This window comes from Hemitrygon akajei, chromosome 17, assembly GCF_048418815.1.
Source record: "Hemitrygon akajei chromosome 17, sHemAka1.3, whole genome shotgun sequence".
NCBI lineage: Eukaryota > Metazoa > Chordata > Chondrichthyes > Myliobatiformes > Dasyatidae > Hemitrygon > Hemitrygon akajei.
The window spans coordinates 45,510,865-45,535,203 of NC_133140.1; the positions used below are offsets into that span (position 1 = coordinate 45,510,865).

Here is a 24,339-nt window from a genome sequence, read left to right on the forward strand (position 1 = left end):
TGATCTCTCAGTGCATCATTAAGTTTATTACCAAACTGACAATGCTCATACAATCTCCTTAATTCAGCCACATCCACTGAAATGGACACCCCTTCTTTTTGATTCCACTGCATTCAACAATATCTTCAGTTCTAACTGTTCCTGCATTACTTTCACAATATCAGCAAAACACACTTCTGTTTATTTGGTTGGAGCAGTTAAACTTTGAAGCAAACTGTATGCCTTTAATCCCAATGTGCTCAGCAAAATTGGTACCAGTTCTTATTGGCTATTTCATTTATTTAATATACTGTTGAACTTTCTCAGTTATCTGTTGTGTAATCAAACTTGTGCTTCTTTCCAATATAACCAGCCACTTCCACACTTGTTTAATGATAATCATCACCCAGTACTCACTCTTTATGAACCCGTGAATGCTTCTGTTTTCTAACATTTTGTTTTAACACTCATTTGTGTCTTCCCAACAGATCACGTGCAGCACTACCTTTTTTAAAACTTGACCATCTCTGTACACGTTGGAGTGCATTTCTTTTACTCTCTGTTCCTCTTGCTGCATTTTTTTTAAGTTTAAGTGTGTCTTTGCACTTCAACAGGTTGATAGCTGTCTTGGGTTCATTTTAAAAATCCCATCCCCATCGCTAATGTTATGTTATGTAACTCCAAAACATTAAACTAATTCAAAGGAAGATACAGAAGTCTGAAATCGGAGTCTACATCAGTGTTTACTTTAAGTGAAGCACACATGTATCACATGGTAGCAATGCACATATTTATATATACAACCTGTAATGAATTATTTAAACAAGGAAACATAATAAAAAAATATATAAATAACATACACAAACATAAAATTCCTCAAATATTACTGAAACAACACAACGCGCACTTCTTAGAATAGAGCACCTCTTTTAATCCTTACATCTCCCACATTACGTCTGTGGAAATAGTGCCAAAAGGAAGGCTGATATTACTGTACCAGAACAGCCAGGAATTGTAGGTCATAATTTACCTCCATTCAATTAAGTGTTTTAGCAACATCCTGCTTTCAATTACCAACCATTCTGCACCTCCATTTTTCTCATCAGAAGCAATCAAAAGTCTCTTCAGAAGAAATTACAAGTATTGCCAACAGCGTACTTCCTTTCTTCCGGAAGCCACGGCTACAAATCATTTTTAAAATTTTCCAAGTTAGTTCGGATGAAAGTTATGTGAATGCTTGAAAAAAAGACATTCAGATATGGTAAAATATCAGTACAAATTTGAAGGACTAGCTAACTTATTTTTGTTCAGTGATATTGGCTTTCAAAGCTGTTCCAAAGTGCTCCACAGCAGTTGGTGTCCAAGTCATGGCAGAGTTCAGTTCCTTGGTATTCATCTTGAACAGCTGTGTGACACAATGGTCTGTGTTCCCTGCCTTGTTCTCAGAAACACAAACTGAGACAATTATATAGTGCAGTGGGAAGATCATAAACCCTGTGAAGACATGTTTTGTTTTCCCAGTATTCCAGTGCTGAAGACTACCTGAAGAGGGACACACATAATTTAGAGCATCTATTACAAATACTCTACGGAGGAATTCTATTGAGGATTCGATAGGAAACTAAGGGATTGAGCCCTGTGTAACCTTCCAAACTTATTGTTGATGGAATGTTTGGGAATGAAATATTAATGTTGATATTGATGCACTAATACGTTTGGCTAAATGGACATTAGCATCAGAATAGAAGCTTTCAACCTTAAAAAACAAAACGTTATCAGGTCCCTAACATGTACTGTATTCTAATCAGTGCACTGGCTGGAGGTGGTTGCAAGCTGTGTCTTTCGTGTTCACATGAATATTCACAGAACCACTCTCAACATGTGGCAAGGTAATGCCTCACCAACATTTATAATTAGATACGGCTGAACTTTTAAGTTTTAAGCTGGTATACTTAATCCATAAAATTTACATTTATAGAATACACTTCTTTTGTCATTATTCACTGTACCCACTCCATCATTACAACCTGACAGTGAAGTGGACAAATAATGGTCTGATCAGTTTCCAAAGGATCTAGCCTCACTTTTACTTTAATTTTCTCTGAGCCCCAAGGCTATCTCAACATTAACACAGGAACACATAAATCTATGTGGGTCTGGGCAGAAGACAGGAACATTGCCATTGAAATGTACATTGAATTAAGTCCTTCCAGTGCCTGGAATCATCATTCCTCTTATACTCTTGACACACTTGATGAATTTAGCACAATATATACTCAATACCAACACAATATAGAAGACAGCAACTTTGCCTGACTTTGGATTAGATTAGGAAGCTTTTTCTGGTAAAATAGTTCTGAGGATGGTTAGCTCTAAGCCACACTATTTAGCATGTATTCACCTAGCTGATAGTACATTGTTGGTGCATTTGTTGCTGTCCTTGATGGGGTCTCCTGCATTTATCATAAAACTAGTTTGTTCCACAGATGATGAAATTAGAGAAAAGGATAGAGCAGTCCAGAAGATTATACATTGCATTGAAATAAAATAAAATTCTACTGTTGCAGGCAATCCTTTAAACGTTTACAATGCAAACAGCTATGTTTGAAATGAATGTACCAAGAATATGATTTTTGTAGAAACCTTCCTGGAACAATGGACAATGAAAAGATAGACATAAAAAAGGTTTTCTTACTAATATAGTGGATGACAATGGCCGTCAGAAATCAGTAATGCTGAAAATGGAAACCACTCTTAATCATATACACATCACAATAAGTGAGGTATTCAGCTGATGGATAAAGTAAAACATGTTCAGTAAAGTAATTCATCATCATTGTGTGCTGTGTCAAATGACCTGGGCAATCATGCATGGTCTTATCCATGACCATGATTATTCTTGGTAAATTTTTCTACACAAGTGGTTTGCCATTGCCTTCTTTGAGCCAGTGTCTTTACAAGACAGATTATCCCAGCCATTATGAATACTTTTCAGATATTGTCTGCCTGACGACAGTGGTCACATAACCAGGACTTTTGATATATACCAGCTGCTCATGTGACCATCCACCTGCTGCTCTCATGGCTTCACATGACCCTGATCGGGATGGGGGTGGGCTAAGCAGATGCTACACCTTGCCCAAGGATGATCTGTAGGCTGGCAGAAGGAAATAGTGCCTCACATACGCCTCTTTTAGTAGAGACGCATCTCCTTTCCACCCAGCTGAGTAAAGTAATTAGATCCATAAATAAGACACCCTCACATCTATAATTGGTTCCTTAAGGTTGTTATAGCCAAGGCTGGTAATGGGGATAAGCTCACACTACCTATTAGATGCTCCCAATGCTCCTCAAATAGCCTCTGACAACCAAGCCCTTAACAACAGAAAATTCGCCAATGCTGGAAATCCAAGCAACACACAAAGTACTAGAGGAACTCAGCATCTATGGAAAAAAGTACAGTCGACGTTTCAGGCTGAAACCCTTTGGCAGGACTGGAGAAAAAAGCTGAGGAGTAGATTTGAAAGGTGTGGGGAGGGGAGCGAGAAACAGCAGGTGATAGGTGAAATTTGGAGGGGGAGGAATGAAGCAAAGAGCTAGGAAGTTGATTGGTGAAAGAGAGAGGAGGGGGGAGCACCAGAGGGAGGCGATGGGCGGGTAAGGGGATAACAGGAGAGAGGAAAGGGGATTGGTAACTATGAAGGGGCGAAGGGAGGCATTACTGGAAGTTTGAGAAATCAATGTTCATGCCATCAGGTTGGAGCTGCCCAAACAGAATACAAGGTCTTGTTCCTCTAACCCAACTGTGGCCTTATCCTGATGGAGTTGGTCATGGATGGACATATCAGAATGGGAATGGGTGGCCACTGGGAGATCCTGCTTGTTTTGGCGGATGGAACATAGATGCTCAGCAAAGCGGTCTCCCAATCTATGTCGGGTCTCCCTGATATACAAGAGGCCACACCAGGAGCACCGAACACAGTATATGACCCCAACAGATTCACAGGTGAAGTGTCGCCTCACCTGGAAGGACTGTTTGGGACCCTGAATGGTAGTGAGGGAGGAGGTGTAAGGTCAGATGAAGCACTTGTTCTGCTTGCAAAGATAAGTGCCAGGAGGGAGATCAGTGGGGAGGGACGAATGGACAAGTTTCAGAGAATTATGTGCTGAACGCAGAGGCTGGTGGGGTGGTAGGTGAGGGCAAGAGGAACCCTATCTCTGGTAGGATGGCGGGAGAATAGAATAAGAGCAGACGTGTGAAATGGAAGAGATGCGGTTGAGGGCAGCATTGATGGTGGAGGAAGGGAAGCCCCTTTCTTTGAAAAAGGAGGACATCTGGCCTCATCCTGAGAGCAGATGCAGCGGAGACAGAGGAATTGAGAGGCGGGGATAGTGTTTTTACAAGTAGCAGGGTGGGACGAGGTATAGTCCAGGTAGCTGTGAGAGTCCGTTGGTTTATAATACACATCAGTGGATAAGCTGTCTCTGGAGATGGAGACAGTGAGACTGAGAAAGGGAAGGGAAGTGTCCAAAATGGACCAGGTGAATTTGTGGGCCAGGTGGAAGTTGGAGGCAAAGTGGATGAAATCGACAAGTTCAGCATGGCTGTAGGAAGCAGCACCAGTGCAGTTGTCGATGTAGTGTAGGAAAAGTGCAGGATGGTCACCAGTGAAGGCTTAGAACATAGACTGTTCCACGTAGCCAACAAACAGGCAGGGATAGTTGGGACCCATGTGAGTGCCCATGGCTACCCACTTTGTTTGAAGGAAGTGGGAGGAACCAAAGGAGATATTATTTAGAGTGAGGACAAGTTCCACTAGATGGAGGAGAGTGATGGTGGAGGGGAACTGGTTGGGTCTGGTGTTCAGAAAGAAACGGGGAGCTTTGAGGCCCTCCTGGTGAGGGATGGAGGTGTATAGGGACTGGACATCCATAGGAAAAATAAGATGATGGGGTCCAGGGAACCTGAAATCCTGAAAAGTTCAAGAGCATGTGAAGTGTTGCAGATGTAGGTGGGAAGGGACTGAACCAGTGTGGCTAAAACAAAGTCAAGGTGTGCAGATATGAGTTCAGTGGGGCAGGAGCAAGCTGAAACAATGGGTCTAACTGGACAGGCAGGTTTGTGGATTTTGGGTAGGAGGTAGCAACAGGAGGTGCAGGGTGTGGGAACTATGAGGTTGGTGGCAGTAGATGGGAGATCCTCAGAGCCAATAAGGTTGGTGATGGTGTGGGAGACAATGGCCTGGTGTTTCTTAGTGAAGTCCTGTTCGAGGGGCAAGTAAGAGGAGCTGTCTGAGAGTTGTCACTGGGCCTCAGCAATATAGAGGTCAGTTCGCCAGACTACTACAGCACCTCCGTCTGCAGGTTTGATGGTGAAGTTAGGATTAGTGTTGAGGGAGTGGAGAGCCGAGCATTCGGAAGGAGTGAGGTTGGAATAGGAGAGAGGAGTGTTAAAGTCTAGGCGGTTAATGTCCTGTCAGGAATTGTCAATGAAAAGGCCCAGATCAGGCAGAAGACCAGAGCGGGGTATCCAGGAGGAGGAGGAGGGTTGAAGATGCCACACTTATGACTTGGCTACCAAGCCAGGCAGAACCATTTCTGCTGACAGGAGAAGTGGCAAGGGTGGGCTACTGGCACCTTAAAACCAATCACTTCATGCAGATGGGGCTCGTCAGCCATGGTTGGCAGCTCATCTAGGAGAAGAAAACTCTGATCTCAAACCTCTGCTGCCTTACAGCTATACTTACTGACGGGGAAGGCTTTGGGAGTAAATCCTGAGGGAAAAAAATCCAAAGCAGAGTCCCTAAGGCAGTCCTACATTGAGTTCAATGCTAACTGGCAACTCCTGCAATGCTGCAGGTGCCAAACTGTATCAGTCTCTGCCATTCCTTTAGATTCACCAGATGCCTGGGAAGGGAGGAGCTTGCTACATGGGCAACAACTTGCTCTCCATATTGTACTGCCCTGGCTCGCGTATCTAGACAGCTGGAACGTAGCATCCATGGTTGATCCTGACTGACAGAGACCTCAGAGATTTCTATTTAAGTGGGACAATACAGTTGTTTGTGAGATCAGTGATATATAGACAACATTTTCGATCAAAATGTCAGTCTCCTTTCTGCACTGGTCATCTCCTCAATCTCCTCATCAGTCATTTGACTTCTTCCTAACCTGAAAACCAAAAATAAAATGATTCAATACATTTCATGCTAATAATTTCTGTATAATAACTAGCTTGGAATATACAAAAATTGTGCTGTGATTAGAATGTGGCACAGTAAAGTGTACAACAGCTGTTTCAGAGAGTGCTCCTTTACCCTGCTTTTTTGAAAGCTTAATTCGTATTTCAACATCTTTCCGTGGACATTTGTAATCCTAGAGTATGTGACAAGAGAGTATTGAAAGTTCATTTTACCAGTGTGTTCATTGCAAAGAAAGCCAATCTTTAAAAAAGGGGAAATCAAACATAATCAGCCAAGGTTTTCCCAGAAGTAATGGCCAATGTATTCCATTCCTGGGTGTGGGAAAAGTTGACTAAAGCACCAAATATGCAGTGTGGAATTTGCAGCACGGGTTAAAATGTGTGCCATCTGAACAGAGTGCAGGCACTTTGTAAAGCCTCGCTCCGCAGACAACAAATCAATAGGATAAGCTGACAGAGACACTGTGCAGACCTGGTGCAGTCACTTAGGCCAAACATGGACCTTGAAAGCCTAGCCCTTTTACCGCCTTTCTGTTCAAAGCCTGGGAAACCAAGGTCAACAAGCACACCAAAACAAGATAAAAATGCAAACAAAGGATTCTAAGGCAACGCTTACTATTGGACAGTTATTTTACTAATTCTTTAGCACATAGAATTAGTTAGGTATTAATACCTGAAATAGTATTATGATTGGCACTTATATATGCAAATGATGTGTTTCAGAAGTGCACAGAATTTCTTTTGGATCATTATTTATATATGTAACGGGGTTACTTATTGGTGTAAGGGGATTTCTTCTTTTTCTTTGTTACTGCGTATGTTAATCAAAATGGCTTCTTTGTTTTGTTAAAAGTAGGAATGCTTCTTTGTTATGTTAAGTGCTTTCTCTCGCAGTTTATTTGGGTTTAGAGTTGCTGATAACGGAGATTGTATTCATTTGTTAATCAATTGGGATTAATGTTATTCTCTCGTCTGGGTCTGTAAACTATTGTTGATGGGGAGTTGGAGAGTCGGCGCTAGGGGTTGAGAGACAGAGGACGCGATGCTGTAAACTGGGCGACGGAACGGACCCCGAGCGGGGGGTCCGAGGCCACGATTTTCAGCGTGGAGAGGAGACGAAGACAGACGTGCCGGGGGTGCGTGGTTGATCACTTCGGGTGGTCCTGAGCTACGAGTCGAGGAGGTCTGAGGGGATCGAATGGTGGCCAGAAGACTTTGTTAATTGAGCTCCAATGGTTGTGCACAAAGTGGTTTGGACTTTGATAAGTTTTGGCACCTTTTCTTTATTTTCTTTTCCTTCATATATACTGTATCGTTATTAATCACTTAGTTCTAGTAAGATCTATAAAGTGTAATCATTTAATCGCATACGGTGTACTGTCTGTTATTTGGCGAGGTGGGGACATCACACAGCATCCACACAAGCTGATTATCCAGTTTGGCGGGGCCGAAGGCTGCTCCCCCTAGTCAGAAGTGAACTGAGCGAGCCTGAGGCTAGCCAGGGGGCTACATGTACAATGGGTCGATTTCTGTATAAAAATGGTATTTCTTTGTTCAAACTTCAGAGCAGTGTGGTGAGAGGAGACAGCTGTTTGCTTTGTGCACTAGTAAATAAAGTGTGATTGAGGAAGGAGATCTATATGTTTTGTAGTAATCAATGAATCACATTTAAAACATGCTGATTTGAATAATGGGTATCTTAATTTCTCACCAGTCATTTGTAATTTGATTGCCTGCTTTAATAAACAGAATAATATAACTAAGTTTATTTGATAGCCAACATGTGCAAGATCATATTTATTTGAGTCACCATCATGCCTCCCAACATTGAATGGTTCTTTCCACTTTGATTAAACGTGCAAATACTATTTTGGACCTGGAGAATCTCCATGAGGAAATAAGACAATTACGCATAACATTCCTACAGAATGGTCACAATGAGAAGGAAATCAACCAGGCCCTTAAAAGGACTGACAGGGAAAAAAAAACAGGAAACCTAAGAATGAGGATGAATCCATCAGTACTCCCTGTCTTCCCTATATTTCCATGGTTTCCAGAAGGATTGCCGAGATCCTGAAGAAATACTGGATTAATACAAACCCGTAAGGAAGCTCAAATCAGTTTATGCAGGTCAAAGATGCCCTGGGACTCCAGGCGGCTGGTGTTTACAGGATTCCCTGTGAATGCAGACATTGGCCAGAGGGGATGCATGGTGGAAACCCACAACAAGGAGCACAGGAGGTGTATCTGACTGGGCTGCCTGGATTTTAATATTACGATACACAGGGAAACTATGAACCAAGATGATCAGCCCAAGGACAGCTTTATAAGTGACAAGAAGAGACTGCATATTAAAGACTTACCAAATTGATGTAATGGTAGTATTGTGCTTTAGAGCAGTAATAATAAATTCTATTCCCTTTTTTGTTATCTTATTATTAGACAACCTGTAGAGAGGATGAAATAAGAAGTCATAGCAATAGGCATTCTCTTCATATGCAATGAAGTTAACCTTGCAACTCAAGTACCTCCCGACATTATTCACCCAAATAATTCATACAAAGTTTACTGTTTAACGCAGAATAATATCAGAGTGAATGGAATTGTACCTGAAGTTGAATAATTACCATTGCTGCGATTGGATATAGATTTCACAACTCCTTTAAACACTAGTAGCAAATTACCTTGGTCAGTTAATATAACAAACCGCACACTCTGGGATGTAGGGGGAAAAGGAAACACCCAGAGGAAACCTACACCATCATGGGAAGGAAATGCAAACTCCACACAGAGAGCAGTGGAAGTCAGGACTGAACTGGAGCTTTGAGACAACATCTTTATAGCTATACACCGTGCCATCCTTTTACCTTTTTCACATTTTTATATTATATTAAAAGATTTATCTGCTGTAATAAAATTCTTTCTTAATTGGAGTGTTTGCTGGTTCACTCTTGATTTGCTGGTCCTCTGGTCCCAACATGTTGTTCAGCTTGGATACAGTCTGTCCCAGCTGTACAACTCTTTCTCGTCACCCCACAAATCAAAACACATTTTGTATCAACAGTCTTTGAAACATGCATTCATCTCCCTGACGCCAACAATATTTGTTCTTGGCTAAAGTACTGTTGCAGAAATTACCATTAAGAGTTCTGCTCCAACTCTGTCAGCAGAAACCTTTCCTTAACCCTTCCTGTGTCATTAAGAACAGGACAACTGTATCCTGCTCCTTCAACTTTAAATTCCTCTACAGTCTAGATGAGATATCCTTGGCTATGACAATGGGTAAATAATTTAGCCTTGAGGTCTAAACTTTGTGATTTTAAATGACAATATCAATTCCTACCAGCTATTCAACCCTTAATTATAATCTCTTTCCATTCCCCCCTCCCATCTTGTACCACAGAGCCACAGCCAGTTTGATTGCTCTCCCCCAGATCTACTGAACAAATGTAGGGATATTTTGCGATTCTACTGCATCTCCTAAATTCCCATTCCCACCTTACTTACTGCATAGGCAGTTCTTAAGTACTAAGGGGTGACACTGCTACCTTAAGCTAAGGTTCCTAGTAACTTTCTCCCTTACTTTTTTTTATAAAAAGATTTTTTATTGTGTTTTCAAGAAATTACAGAATAAAAGTGTATGAAAAAAATGTATATTACCCATCCCCCCTCCCCTTAACCCCTCCCCCCTAACATCCCTATAGAAAAAAAAGAAGAAAGAAAGAAAAAGAAAGAATGCCTGGATATTGGAAGATCCCCACATGCTCCATGGAGTTCATAATAACTTTAGTATATATACTTATTTCTTTCCCCAAATAACCAATTATTTCATCTTCGGAGCACCTATATATTTAATCCTATCTTTTGTAAATAAGGGCGCCAAATTTTCAAAAATGTTTCATATTTATCTCTTAAATTATAAGTAATTTTTTCAAGTGGAATACAGCCATAAATTTCTTTCTTCCAATGATCTATACTTAAATATGTATCTGATTTCCAAGTAACTGCAATAGCCTTTTTGGCTACTGCCAATGCAATTTTTATAAATTCTTTCTGATATTTATTCAATTTGGGTATCGGTTTTATCCCTTCAATATCACCTAGTAAAAGTAATATTGGATTATGTGGAAGTTGTATTCCAATAATTTGTTCCAATAAAACTCTTAAATTTGTCCAAAAAGGTTGAATTTTAGAACAAGACCAAGTAGAATGTAAAAAAGTACCAATTTCTTGGTTACATCGGAAACATTGATCAGATAAATTTGGGTTTAATTTATTTATTTTTTGTGGTGTAATATATAACTGATGTAAAAAATTATATTGCACTAATCTTAATCGGACATTTATTGTATTTGTCATACTCTCAAGACATAGTCTTGACCAATTTTTTTCTTCAGTTTTAATATTCAAGTCACTTTCCCATTTTTGTCTTGACTTATGGACTCCTTGTTTAATTGCCTGTTTTTGAATCAAATTATACATGCAAGAGATAAATTTTTTAATCTTTCCTTTTTGAATTAAAGTTTCTATTTCATTAGATATCAGCAATAACATTGTTTGACCTAATTTTTCTCTTAAATAAGCCCTTAGTTGAAAGTAACAAAAAAGAGTGGTTTGATACTTTATATTTATTCTTTAATTGATCAAATGACATTAATATACCTCCTTCAAAACAATCTCCTATATATCTAATCCCAAATTTGCCAAAAAAAGATAGAGATCTTTTAAAACCAACATCATATAGACCTATTTCTTTATTAAACACTGATTATAAAATAATAGCAAAAATTTTATCTAACAGATTATCTAAATGCTTACCAAAATTGGTACATATGGATCAAACAGGATTTATTAAAAATAGACAATCGGCAGATAATGTAACACGGTTATTTAGTATAATTTATTTAGCGCAAAAGAGGGAGGAAATGAGCGTGGCAGTTGCTTTAGATGCAGAAAAAGCATTTGATAGATTGGAATGGGATTTTTTATTTAAGGTATTGGAAAAATATGGATTAGGAGTATCTTTTATAAAATGGATTAAAACCTTAAATACTAATCCCGAAGCCAAAGTAGTGACAAATGGTCAAATTTCAACACCATTTCAGTTAACAAGGTCAACTAGGCAAGGTTTCTTTCTCCCTTGCTGATGTCTCACAACCTATTTCAGTTCAGAGTTCAACTCCTTAGCCGAATTCCTCAACATGCAGACATTTTGCACAGATGTAGGTACCCCAAACAAAGATATCCACAAGCCCCCCTGTTTTACAACAGCATCTCATCTCCTGCCCTAATTAATTAATTAGCTTAATACTAATCAAATAAGCACTTAATTTTAATTAAATCACTACTAAAATGAATGTTCAAATTACTTTAAATGTTGTACATTAAGTTAAACTTAGCCCATAGGAATACAACCATATTCTTACTCATTCACTGCTGTAGATTTCTCTTGATGTAGCTTTCAAACCATGCCATTGTAAACTATGAAATGCCAGTGTGGAGTTGCTCCTATTGACAATCACTTTACAGCCACCTTCCTCATAAAACCCTGCATTCTGTGGACCACCTCTTCCAAATCAGACCGTACTTACAGGGATTCACTTTTTAAACACCAGGAGGCATAAGATGATGGTCAAGGGTTGATTCAGTTTGCGAACAGCAAAGACCCGCAGGGACTGGTGCTGGCACTCTTGTGATTTGTTTGATATGTGAAATTAAGGGGCAAGATTAAGAACTTTGAAGATAACATAAAAATTGGCAGTCGTGATGACATTGAAAAGGGAAAGAATGATATTGATCGTCTACGGAGATGGGCAGAAAAACGGCACATGGAAACAGAGGATATAGACAATAGACAATAGGTGCAGAAGTAGACCATTCGGCCCTTCGAGCCAGCACCGCCATTTTGAGATCATGGCTGATCATCTACTATCAATACCCGGTTCCTGCCTTGTCCCTATATCCCTTGATTCCCCTATCCATAAGATACCTATCTAGCTCCTTCTTGAAAGCATCCAGAGAATTGGCCTCCACTACCTTCCGAGGCAGTGCATTCCAGACACCCACAACTCTCTGGGAGAAGTAGTTTTTCCTTAACTCTGTCCTAAATGACCTACCCCTTATTCTCAAACCATGCCCTCTGGTACTGGACTCTCCCAGCATCTGGAACATATTTCCTGCCTCTATCTTGTCCAATCCCTTAATAATCTTATATGTTTCAAACAGATCCCCTCTCAATCTCCTTAATTCCAGCGTGTACAAGCCCAGTCTCTCTAACCTCTCTGCGTAAGACAGTCCAGACATCCCAGGAATTAACCTCGTGAATCTACACTGCACTTCCTCTACAACCAGGATGTCCTTCCTTAACCCTGGAGACCAAAACTGTACACAATACTCCAGGTGTGATCTCACCAGGGCTCTGTACAAATGCAAGAGGATTTCCTTTCTCTTATACTCAATTCCCTTTGTAATAAAGGCCAACATTCCATTAGCCTTCTTCACTGCCTGCTGCACTTGCTCATTCACCTTCAGTGACTGATGAACAAGGACTCCTAGATCTCTTTGTATTTCTCCCTTACCTAACTCTGCACCGTTCAGATAATAATCTGCCTTCCTGTTCTTACTCCCAAAGTGGATAACCTCACACTTATTCACATTAAACGTCATCTGCCAAGTATCTGCCCACTCACCCAGCCAAGTCATCTGCCAAGTCACCCTGAATTCTCTTAACATCTTCATCACATGTCACACTGCCACCCAGCTTAGTATCATCAGCAAATTTGCTGATGTTATTCTCAATGCCTTTATCTAAATTGTTGACGTAAATTGTAAACAGCTGTGGTCCCAATACCGAGCCCTGTGGCACCCCACTAGTCACCACCTGCCATTCCGAGAAACACCCATTCACTGCTACCCTTTGCTTTCTATCTGCCAACCAGTTTTCTATCCATGTCAATGTCTTCCCCCCGATGCCCTGAGCTTTGATTTTACCCACCAATCTCCTATGTGGGACCTTATCAAATGAACAATAAAAAGTGTTACACATTACAGGGACTGGTAGGGATAGGGTATACTCAGTGAATGGTTTGACTCCTTCCATTTATCATCATTCACATGAAATGATGATAAATAGAGGGAGCATGGTGTACATGTCCAAAGTTTCCTGAAGCAGCAACACAGAACAGGAGGTTAAGAAGAGATAGAGCTGCAAAATGGAGGCTGAGGTTAAGGGTCATTAGGTTTAGCATGCGACCTTCCTATTGGGTCACTACTACTTGGGCTTTGGGCGAGAGGGGTGGAGCTATTAGAATAGTTTTTTTTTCCTCGACTGGGCAATTCTGAGAGGTTACATTTTCTATCAATTATGTCGTCACTTTTGGTCAAGTCAGTGCTGTTTTTTTCCCTTTGGATCGAGTTTGCACTTGCGCAATAGCTTTCTTTATAAAACTTTAAATTAAATTTTAAACATGGATGGTAATAAAATTAATATAGTTTTTTGGAATTTGAACGGCACGAATCATCCTATTAAGCGTAAAAAGATTTTAAAGAAATTAAAAACACTTCATGCGGATATTATTTTTGCACAAGAGACTCATGTACGAAGACAGGATGAAGATTGCTTTTTTAAATTCTGGAAGGAACCTTTATATCACTCTTTATCAACAAATAAAGTTAGAGGGGTATCTATTTTTGTTAACTCTAAAATCCCTTTTATACATTTTAGTACTGTTACTGATTTGATTGGAAGATATTTAATTGTCACTGGTCTATTATGTGGTCAAAAGGTAGCTTTGGTGTGTGTTTATGCACCTAATTCAGACAGTCCTGAATTTTTTAAGAAGCTTTATTCTGAGCTCCCGAATCTAAATGAATATAAATTGATTATGGGCGGTGACTTTAAAAGTTGTCTTAATCTGGCGATTGACAGGTCATCAACCAATCTGTTGCTTCCTAATAAAGCGGTGACCTGTATTATTTCTTTTCTATTAGAATATGGCCTGGTCGATATCTGGAGATATAAACATCTTAATGACAAAGACTTTTCTTTCCTTTCACACGTTCATCATAAATACTCAAGAATTGATTATTTTTTTCTAGATACACGGTTGTTGAATTCCATTGCCAAGTGTGTGTATGATGTAATTGCGCTGTCGGATCATGTGCCTATGAGATTAACTCTGAAGTGTGATAATATTTTGAAAATGTCACAGTGGAGATTGAATCCTATATTGTTACAGGGTCCAGCTTTTGTTAGTTTTATCAAAGAGCAAATTTTTTTATTTTTTGAACTTAATACAACTGAAGGTATGTCAAATTTGGTTATATGCGATACAATGAAATCCTTTCTTAAGGGACAGATGATTTCATATTCAGCAGTTTAAGAAGGAAAACCAAAGCAGAACTTTTAGTGATTATTAATAAAATTAAAGTGATAGATAAAGTGTATTCAGTAAGACCTAGTGAAGATCTATATAAGGAAAGGGTTGAACTCCAAACACAGCATGATCTGCTTTTGACTTTCCCCACTGATCAGCAATTTTTTTAATCTAAAAGTCAGTTTTATATTGATGGTGATATATCAGGTAAACTGCTGGCTGGTCAGTTAAAGGCAAATATGTTCAGAAGACAGATTTTGAAAATACATAGACCAGATAGAACTGAAACATTAGACCCTTATGAAATTAGTAAGATATTTATGGATTTCTATTCTAAATTTTATAAATCTGAATCCTCTGATAATATTATTATGAATAGATTTTTGCAAAAATTAAATATACCTAAAATTTTTATTCAATATATTAATACACTAGATGCACCTATTAAACAAGAGGAAATAGCTAAGGCTATATCCTCTATGCAATTAGGGAAAACTCCGGACCAGATGGATTTACAGTGGGATTTTATAAGACCTTTAATGAAATGCTTACATTACATCTTTGTCAAGCTTTTACTGATTCCATATCCTCTAGGAATCTTCCAAAAACTTTTTATGAGGCATCAATTTCACTGATTCCTAAAAAAGGAAAAGATCTATCTGAATGTGCCTCCTATAGACCAATCTCCTTATTGAATGTGGATTTTAAAATTCTCTCTAAGATTTTAGCCAATAGGCTTGAGAATTTTTTGTCTACTGTTATCTCAAATGATCAAACTGGATTTATTAAAAATAGGTATTCACATTTTAATATTTAAAGATTGTTAAATATTATTTATTCTCCCTTAGTTAAAGCATCTGAATGTATTGTTTCTCTCGATGCAGAGAAAGCTTTTGACAGGGTGGAATGGCCCTATTTATTTCAAGTTTTGGAGAGGTTTAATTTTGGTCCAGGATTTATTTCCTGGAACAAACTGATCTGTCAAGCCCCAATGGCTGTGGTTATAATTAACAATCAAAAATCACCCTTAGGGATTCCAATTCTGTTCAGGGTATTAAGAGAGGGGATAAAGTACAAAAGGTTTTGTTATACTGTTATGAGTGATGGACCGACCTGATGGACAATGGGGTGCAGAGTTAACCATTCCCCCCCCCCCCCCCGAGAACTACGAACAATTGCTGTTGTTATGCTACTATTGAGAGAGAGATAAAGCCCAGGCAAGAACATTTGCTACAGATAAGAGGGGGAGAGAGACTGTTGATTTACTGTATTATGACTTCTACAAGGATTATTTACCTTCTACTACTTTGCTCATTAACATTCCTCAGGAGATAGCAGGAGTGGCCTGATTTGATGGACACAGTCATTCAGAGTTGATGGGACAGCTGAGACCCCGTGAGTGGGGATAAAAAGACAGGTCTGGAGAGACACTCTTCAGACATGCCAGTGGACACTGATTGAGTGTTGGAACCCACAGAAAGGTGGGGGCTTCAGAGACCGAACCAGGAGATCGGTCAGTAAAGCTCACAGTGTTACAGCAGGGCCGGTGGGGACTTGTATGTGTGTCCACTCATGCCAGAGTGACGAGTCCACCACAGAAGAACGGTCTAGCTGAAGGATGGAGGGGTCATAGCTGAATGACCACCATAACAATGGTGCAATGGAATCAAAAGGCAACAGGAAGGTTTGCTGACTGCAGCTGCTTAATCTCTCTCTCTCTCTCTCTCTCTCTCTCTCGCTCTCTCTCTCTTTCCCCAATGATTTCAACACAACAACCATAACTACTTCAGCATTTATGAACTGAACTTTATACTTTTCTATGACAATTCATTTACCCCTAGACAGACATCGATAGAGCTTGTTTATTATTGATTATTATTATTCCTACACTTTTAGGTTTATTACTGCTAATTTGTTTTATATGTATATTTGCATTTTTGATATTGTATTGTGTAGTTTACTAATAAACACATTTAGTTTGGTACCACCAGATTCCAACGGATTCTTCTTTCTCTGCTGGTCTGACACCCAGTTACGGGGTACGTAACAATATGCAGATGATTTATTAGTTTACATTTCAGACACTAGGAAATCTACCCCCTCTATGATATCCATATTTACTGAATTTAGTACTTCCTCTGGATATAAATTAAATTTACATAAAAGTGAAATATTTCCTATTAATAACTATTCTGATTATTATGATCAAATACCTTTTAATATTGCTAAATTTATTTCACCTATCTTGGTATTAAAATTATTAAAAATTTTAAAGATTTATGTAAATATAATTTTCTTCCTCTAATTGAATATACATGTAAAGGGGGTTTCTTCTTTTTCTTTGTTACTGCGTATGTTAATCAAAATGGCTTCTTTGTTTTGTTAAAAGTAGGAATGCTTCTTTGTTGCGAGAGAGTGCTGGAAGCTTGTTTGGGTTAAAATTTACTGATAACGAGAATTGTATTCCTTTGTAAACCAATTGGGATTAATGTTGTTCTTTCTTCTGAGTCTGTAAGCTATTGTTGGCGGGCTTTTGGGGAGATCAGGGCGAGGGGGAGAGAGAGAGGACGAGATGCGGTAAACTGGGCGAGGAACGGACCCCAAGCGGGGGTCCGAGGCCAGGAGGTACCCCGAGGAGAGGAGACGAAGATAGATGTGCTTGGTTGACCACTTCGGGTGGTCCTGAGCTGTGAGTCGAGGAGTTTGGAGGGGATCAAATGGTGGCCAGAAGACTTCGTTAATTGAGCTCCAACGGTTGTGCACAAAGTGGTTTGGACTTTGATAAGTTTTGGTGCCTTTTCTTTATTTTCTTTTCCTTCATATATACTGTATCGTTATTAATCACTTAGTTCTAGTAAGATCTATAAAGTGTAATCATTTAATCGCATATGGTGTCCTGTCTGTTTTTTGGCGAGGCGGGGACATCACACAGCATCCACACAAGCTGATTACCCAGTTTGGCGGGGCTGAAGGCTGCTCCCCCTAAACGAGAATGAGCTGACCGAGCCTGAGGCGACCCAGGGAGGTGAATACACAACCAACGCTTACCAAATGGTCACCTATGATGATGTCGTTAATTGGTCGAATAAATGGCAAATTTAAAGATGGCAATTTTACCGAAACTTTTATATACGTTTCAAGCTGTCCATCCTTCGTCCCAAAATCATCTTTTGATAGAACAGATTCTATGATCCTGTCATATATCTGGAATAATAAGACTTCTAGACTGAGTAAACCTTTATTGCATAAATTAAAAAAAGATGGAGGCTTGGCGTTACCAAACTTTAGATTTTATTTTCTGGGCAATTAATATTCATTATATTACTTTTTGGATTCATGGTATAGATAATCAGGACTGTCCTTCATGGTTGGACTTGGAGGAGAACTCAGTATGAGGGTTTTCTTTGGCTTCTTTACTGGGAGCTCCTCTTCCTTTTTTGTTTTCTAGGATTGGTAGACAAGATCTTAGTCCCATTTTTAGACGTTCATTAAAAATTTGGTTTCAGTTTTGCAGATTTTTTGACTTAAATAACTTTGTTCTTTCTAGTAATATCCATCTTAACTTTTTTTAAACCATCAATTTTGGATAAGGCCTTTTTAACATGGAAAACTAAGGGAATAAAAACTTTTTTAGATTTGTTTGTAAGAGGATTGTTTAATGTTTTTTTTCGCAGCTGGTGGATAAATATGATATATCTAATGCACAATTTTTTTTAGATATTTACAAGTTCGGAATTTTTTTAAAAACGCGATTTGTTACTGAATTATCCATTTACCCATTTACCAAATATGATTGATGCTATCTTTTAGCTTAAACCATTTCAAAAAGGATTGATAGCCATTATATATAAACGGCTAATGAATTTACCAATGATATCTGATGATAAGGTTAAACGTGCTTGGGAATTGGAACTTCAGGAGTCACTTTCAGATGATCAATGGAATAAAATTTATCATTTAGTTAACAATTCATCTATCTGCACCCATCACTCCTTGATTCAGTTCAAGGTAGTGCCCGGGGGGCATATGTCAAAAGATAAACTAGCACATTTTTTAAAAATATAAATCCCACCTGTGACAGACGTAACACTGAGGTGAATACCTTAACTCATATATTTTGGTCCTGTATAAAGATAAATAATTTTTGGAGAGATGTTTTTAGAACGTTATCAAAAGTCATAGGTGTGGACCTACAACCTAATTCATTTACGGCAATCTTTGGGATTATTCCAAAGGAAGCAGGAAATGTTCCTGCTTCCACTCAACACATGATAGCTTTTTCAACTTTATTGGCTAGGAGAACTATTTTGTTGTATTGGAAGGATCCCAATCCACCAGTTTTTTCTGGCTCTCTTCCATTATGTCGTGTTTAAGTTTGGAGAAAATTAGAAGTCGGATGTTTGATACATCTTTTAAATTTGAGCAAACCTGGCGACCTTTTATTCAATATTTTCATATGATCTAATTTTTCTTTTTTTTTTGAAAAAGGTTTTTTTTTCTTTTCCGCAAAGTTTTAGATTTGACCAGAAGGATTTTTATTTCTTCTTTAATTATATCCTCAGAATGGACTGCCCAGTCCCCTTTTCATTGTTTGTTTTAGGTTAGTTTAGTGGGGCTTTGTTTTTCTCTTTCTCCATAATAGAAATCTTGAGTCTTTTTTTTCTATGAATTGTTAAGAGGAGTTGTGGTTCTTTTTTATATATTAGCTCAATATTATACTACACATAATTTTGATGGTGTATATTCTTTTTTTGGTTTGTACTTTTATTGAAATATGTATTTGAGATAACTTCTCCTCTTACTTGTATTTACCCTTATTCTTTTAAATCAAAAAAAAAGATTGAAGATGAAATGAGATAGAGAACATTTGCATTCATTAATTGGAACTTGGAATACAAGAACAGAGAAGTTATCTTAAAACTGTATAATGGGCCATAGCTCGAATGCTTTCCCCAAGACCATGGAAAGCATGTGATTACACTGGAGAAGGTGTAGAAGAGATTTCTTAGAATACCAGGAATGGGGCATTTAAGAGAGGCATACAGTAGATAACGAGAAATTCTCTCCCTTGGCTAAGGTGTCTTTGACCCGAGTGAGAGGTTTTTAAAGTAAGGGTAGGAAGTTAAGGGGGGGGGGGGGAGGGGATTTTGAATTTTGTTGCACTGCCTGATGGAGCAATTAAGGATCTTGGCCTGAAACGTTGACTGTTTATTCTTTTCCATAAATACTGCTTGACCTGCTGAGTTTCTCCAACATTTTGTGCATGTGTTACTCTGGATTTCCAATATCTGCAGAATCTCTTGTGTCTATGAATCACCAAAACTATGCTTTCATTGCTCATAGAAAAACCATTGTGTGTTTCTCGGAAACCAACTAACCAGAATTAAAACTTCCAGTTATACAATCATCCACAAAAAGAACCAATAGAGCACCATTTCAGCAATGAAATTCATCATGCTTAACTGTAGTCAACTGCATTTCTCAAAGCATTTGGGGGATTCCAGCTACACAGGATCCATAATTTTCCCTGAACTGTAATTTCATAATAACTTCTTGCACATTCTTGAACATAGATTGATTCAGCTTTCCATTAAAAGTTTTCATTAAGTTGTGCAAAAAGAGCGCAAAACAACATGTTCGTTGTCCATTCAGTAATCAGAAGCGGGTGTCTCCAAGCTCCTGGAGCTCCTTCCTTGATGATTGCTCATGAGACAAGGCATGTCCTGGAGGCTGGTGATGCTTCCTCATGATCAAGTGGCTGAGCTGACAACTTTCTGCATATTTTCCGATCCCGTGCAGTGTCCCCTCCACACCAGAGGGCGACACAACCAGTTAGAATGCTCTCCGTGATTCATCGTCAGAAATTTGCGTGACATACCAAGTCTGCTCAAACTCCGAACGAAACATAGCTGCTGTTGTGCTTTCTTGGTCATTGCATCTATATGTTGGGCCCTAGATAGACCTTCAGAGACACTGACACAAAGGAACTTGAATCTGCTCACCCTTACCAGAGCTAATGCCTCAAAGAGGACTGGTGTATGTCCCTTCGACTTCTCCTTCCTGAAGTCCACAAGCAATTCCATGGCCTTACTGATATTGAGTGCAAGGTTGTTATTGTGACACCACTCCACCAGCTGATCAATCTTGCTCTTGTACGCCACCTCTTCACCATCTGAAATTCTGCTGATAGTTGTGTCTTCAGCAAATTTACAGATGCCATTTGAGCCATGCCAGCCACAGTCATGGATGTAAAGTGAGTAGGGCATTGGGCTAAGCACCTTGAGGTGCACCAGTGTTAACTGTCAGTGAGAAGGAGATGTCCAATATGATCCAAAGCTGAGTGAAGAGCCAGCAAGATTACATCTGTTGTAACCCCATTTCTTCCTTTATGATCCACCTTTAAAAATAACACCCTGGCTTCACTGGATTTATTCATTTGGAGTTGTATCCTCCACTTCTGCAAGAAGAAGGCAGATCAATTGATCTCTTATCTGCCTTTCTTTTAATGAAATCATGTTCGATTCTCCAAACTCTTCTCTTTGCTACCTCAAGGAGGTGGTACAGAAGCCGGAAGACACACACTGTCTTTTATTGCTCGCATTTTGCACAATGCATTTAATTTAATTATATATATTCTTATTGTAATTTAGATAGATAGATAGATAATTTATTCATCCCCATGGGGAAATTCAACTTTTTTTCCAATGTCCCATACACTTGTTGTAGCAAAACTAATTACATACAATACTTAACTCAGTAAAAAAATATGATATGCATCTAAATCACCGTCTCAAAAAGCATTAATAATAGCTTTTAAAAAGTTCTTAAGTCCTGGCGGTAGAATTGTAAAGCCTAATGGCATTGGGGAGTATTGACCTCTTCATCCTGTCTGAGGAGCATTGCATCGATAGTAACCTGTCACTGATAGTTTATAGTATAAACTGATAGTATACCGTAGATTCCGGATTTTAAGCCGCTACTTTTTTCCCACATTTTGAACAGCTTTGAACTTTGCGGCCAATAATCCGAAGCGGCTAATGCATGGTTTTTTTTCGTGCCGCCTCGTAAACATTTTGCCTCGTAATTGTACGATAAATCAAGCGCACTTTCACAATTAAATTATTGTAAATCAGTCATTTGTACTCACCCTCATCAACATGGAAAACACTCGAAGCATTGTGCTGACTATTTAGTTTAAACTATATTTGTTTTCTGTACTACATCGCGGGATGCTATGACGTCACACCCGGTTTCGCGGTGTCTTGTGGGAAAATGCCGGTTTGCGATGAAACGGAAAGGAGGGGGGAGCGCATTACGCGAGCGGCTTTGGATCCGAGCGAACGCTGCTTTTAAATGCCGTTTGCGATGAAACGGAAAGGAGGGGGGAGCGCATTACGCGAGCGGCTTTGGATCTGAGCGAACTCTGCTTTTAAGTTAAAGGTATCAATAACTTTTCCTGGTAGGCTGCAATATATATATTTTTTTACCAGTCGTTAGGAGATATTGGAATGTTGTTCAGTAAAGAAGTATACGCAACGTATATTTAAAAGTAGCCGCGTACGGGCACGGTTCGAAAAAAAGCATTTGCAATATGTATTTGTTTTTGTTACCATATGGATTTAATTAAAAGTTAAAAAAATCCTCACGTGTAATATCTTTCTGTGTAAATATCTCATATTACAACGTGGGACACCTGCGGCCTAAAATCCGGTGCGGCCTTTACAATTAAAAAAATGATTTTATTTCTAAAATTAGAGCCAGCGGCTTAAAATCCGGTGCGCTCTGTAGTCCGGAATCTACGGTAATTTATAGCATTCATTTTACTGCTGCTTCACTAGAACAAATTTCACGACATACGCCAGTGATATTAAACCTGATTCTGAAACCGGTCGTGTCAATTGGATCAAGGTCTTTTAAAGGTACATTTGCGTTCTTTTCCTAAACATGCAAAGTCAGTCCAAACACAGCTTGAAATCTTGAACCACGCTGAATCAGGGTGCAGCAATAAAAATGAACAAAGAAGACTGGTTGAAATGAAGGAGACATTTTAGGTCCAATAAACAAAAGGGCAGCAATATTCATAGCTGGGATAAGTGGGAGCAAGTTATTTACAACTATCGCATGACTTTTAAATTGATAACACTAAATTAATAATCAAATCATATTTCTTCAGTGTAAGCAACCACATACTAGATCTTTTCTTAATATAATCAAGTATCAAGCTTAAAATAGTTCTTGTCAAGTTACTAAACAAAGATAAGTGTGCTGAGCTATTGAAGGAGAGAAGGGAAATGAAGTACTTGCATAGCTTCTTCAAAACACACACACACACACACACACACACACACACACACACACACACACACACACACACACACACACACACACACACACACACACACACACACACACACACTCTCCCTCCTCCCCACCACCCCCCACACTCTATTATTCTAGGTGCATAATTATAGCTGACACCATGAGTTCTTGATAAATATCATATTTAACAACATTTCTTTACCTACTTGAGAACCTTTAAGCTTGAGTTGTTCTGCAGTCCTTCTATGAAGTGCTGTATATCCTCATCAATTAAATTGTTTTCCTGAAGACTGCAACAACAAAAGAAAGTTTGTTATAAAATTTTCTACAGGAGAATCCCCTGCCAGGTTTGAAGACAGAACAAACCATCTTTGTTAATGGTCAGCAGAATTATTGACTTACGCTTAGTCTTCAATATATTCTGAAATTATTGTTTGGTTACTAGGGGCTGAAAGCTGCTTAATCAAAATCACAAAGAGCAATGGCAAAGCACACTCATTTCCTATTATGATTGCCTTTAATTTGTCCAAGAGCTCAAAAGTTCTGTGAGTGATGGTGGTGCCATCTTAGTCACCTTAATTTTGCCGCCATTCACCTCTATCCATGGGCCTTTCAGTTTCTCTTCCATTTATGTAAATATCTTTGTTTAATTCTGTTCTGTTCCCAAACACTGTACATCTCCAGTCTTAACCATACAACTTCTCGCTGATTTCAGTGTTTGTTTCTACTTCTTTATCCTGACAATTCACATTTTAATTCTCCTGCTCTCAAACTGTGCCTTTCAGACAATTGCAGCATTCCCATTGTATATGCTGATGTAATCACATGTAGTAAAATGCTCATCCCACAGCCAAGCCAACTGAAGAATATCTGTGCCAACTTTAGCCCTTTTTGACAACATTGCTTTCAATTTCCCACTGAACCACATTAGGAAATACATTTTTCTTTATCCACAAGATACACATGGGACCAAAACCACTACCTTTACTGCAGACGTAAAACATTATTTTATGTTTTATTGCTAAATTGACTCTTTTTTACATAACTGTTGAATTCCTGCCTTTCTTTGGTGACTGTGTTCTTGTTAAGTAGTGCAAAGTAGTAACAGACATCCCACTGTTTTAGCAGAACTGCGTTCCCCACCCCCCACCATGTAATTAACGTAGATGTCGGATTATAAGCTGCTACTTTTTTCCCACATTTTGAACAGCTTTGAACACTGCGGCCTTTACTACGGTGCGGCTAATGCATGATTTTTTTTCATGCCGCCAAAAACATTTTGCCTCGTAACAGTAGACCAATAAAATTGATGAGTAGTTCACAGAGGTCCAATGAAATTGTACGATAAATCAAGCGTACTTTCACAATTAAATTATTGTAAATCAGTCATTTGTACTCACCCTCATCAACATGGAAAACACTCGAAGAAAAGCATTGTGCTGCCTTTATGGCAGTTATTTAGTT

The 24,339-nt window shown here is 38.9% G+C and overlaps 1 protein-coding gene across 3 annotated transcripts in view; it reads right to left on the reverse strand.

The window, feature by feature from the left end:
• Positions 1–714: 714 nt before the first annotated feature.
• The window catches only part of nod2 (nucleotide-binding oligomerization domain containing 2), a 55,191-nt gene continuing 31,566 nt past the window's right edge, over positions 715–24,339 (reverse strand). For all 3 annotated transcript variants that reach the window (XM_073070032.1, XM_073070034.1, XM_073070035.1), the window contains 3 exons: positions 23,082–23,165; positions 8,545–8,628; positions 715–6,150 (listed from right to left, as the gene is read on the reverse strand). In XM_073070032.1, the coding sequence (XP_072926133.1) occupies positions 6,078–6,150; positions 8,545–8,628; positions 23,082–23,165 (241 nt within the window). In that variant the 3' untranslated portion in view covers positions 715–6,077. The remainder of the gene's footprint in view (positions 6,151–8,544; positions 8,629–23,081; positions 23,166–24,339) is intronic.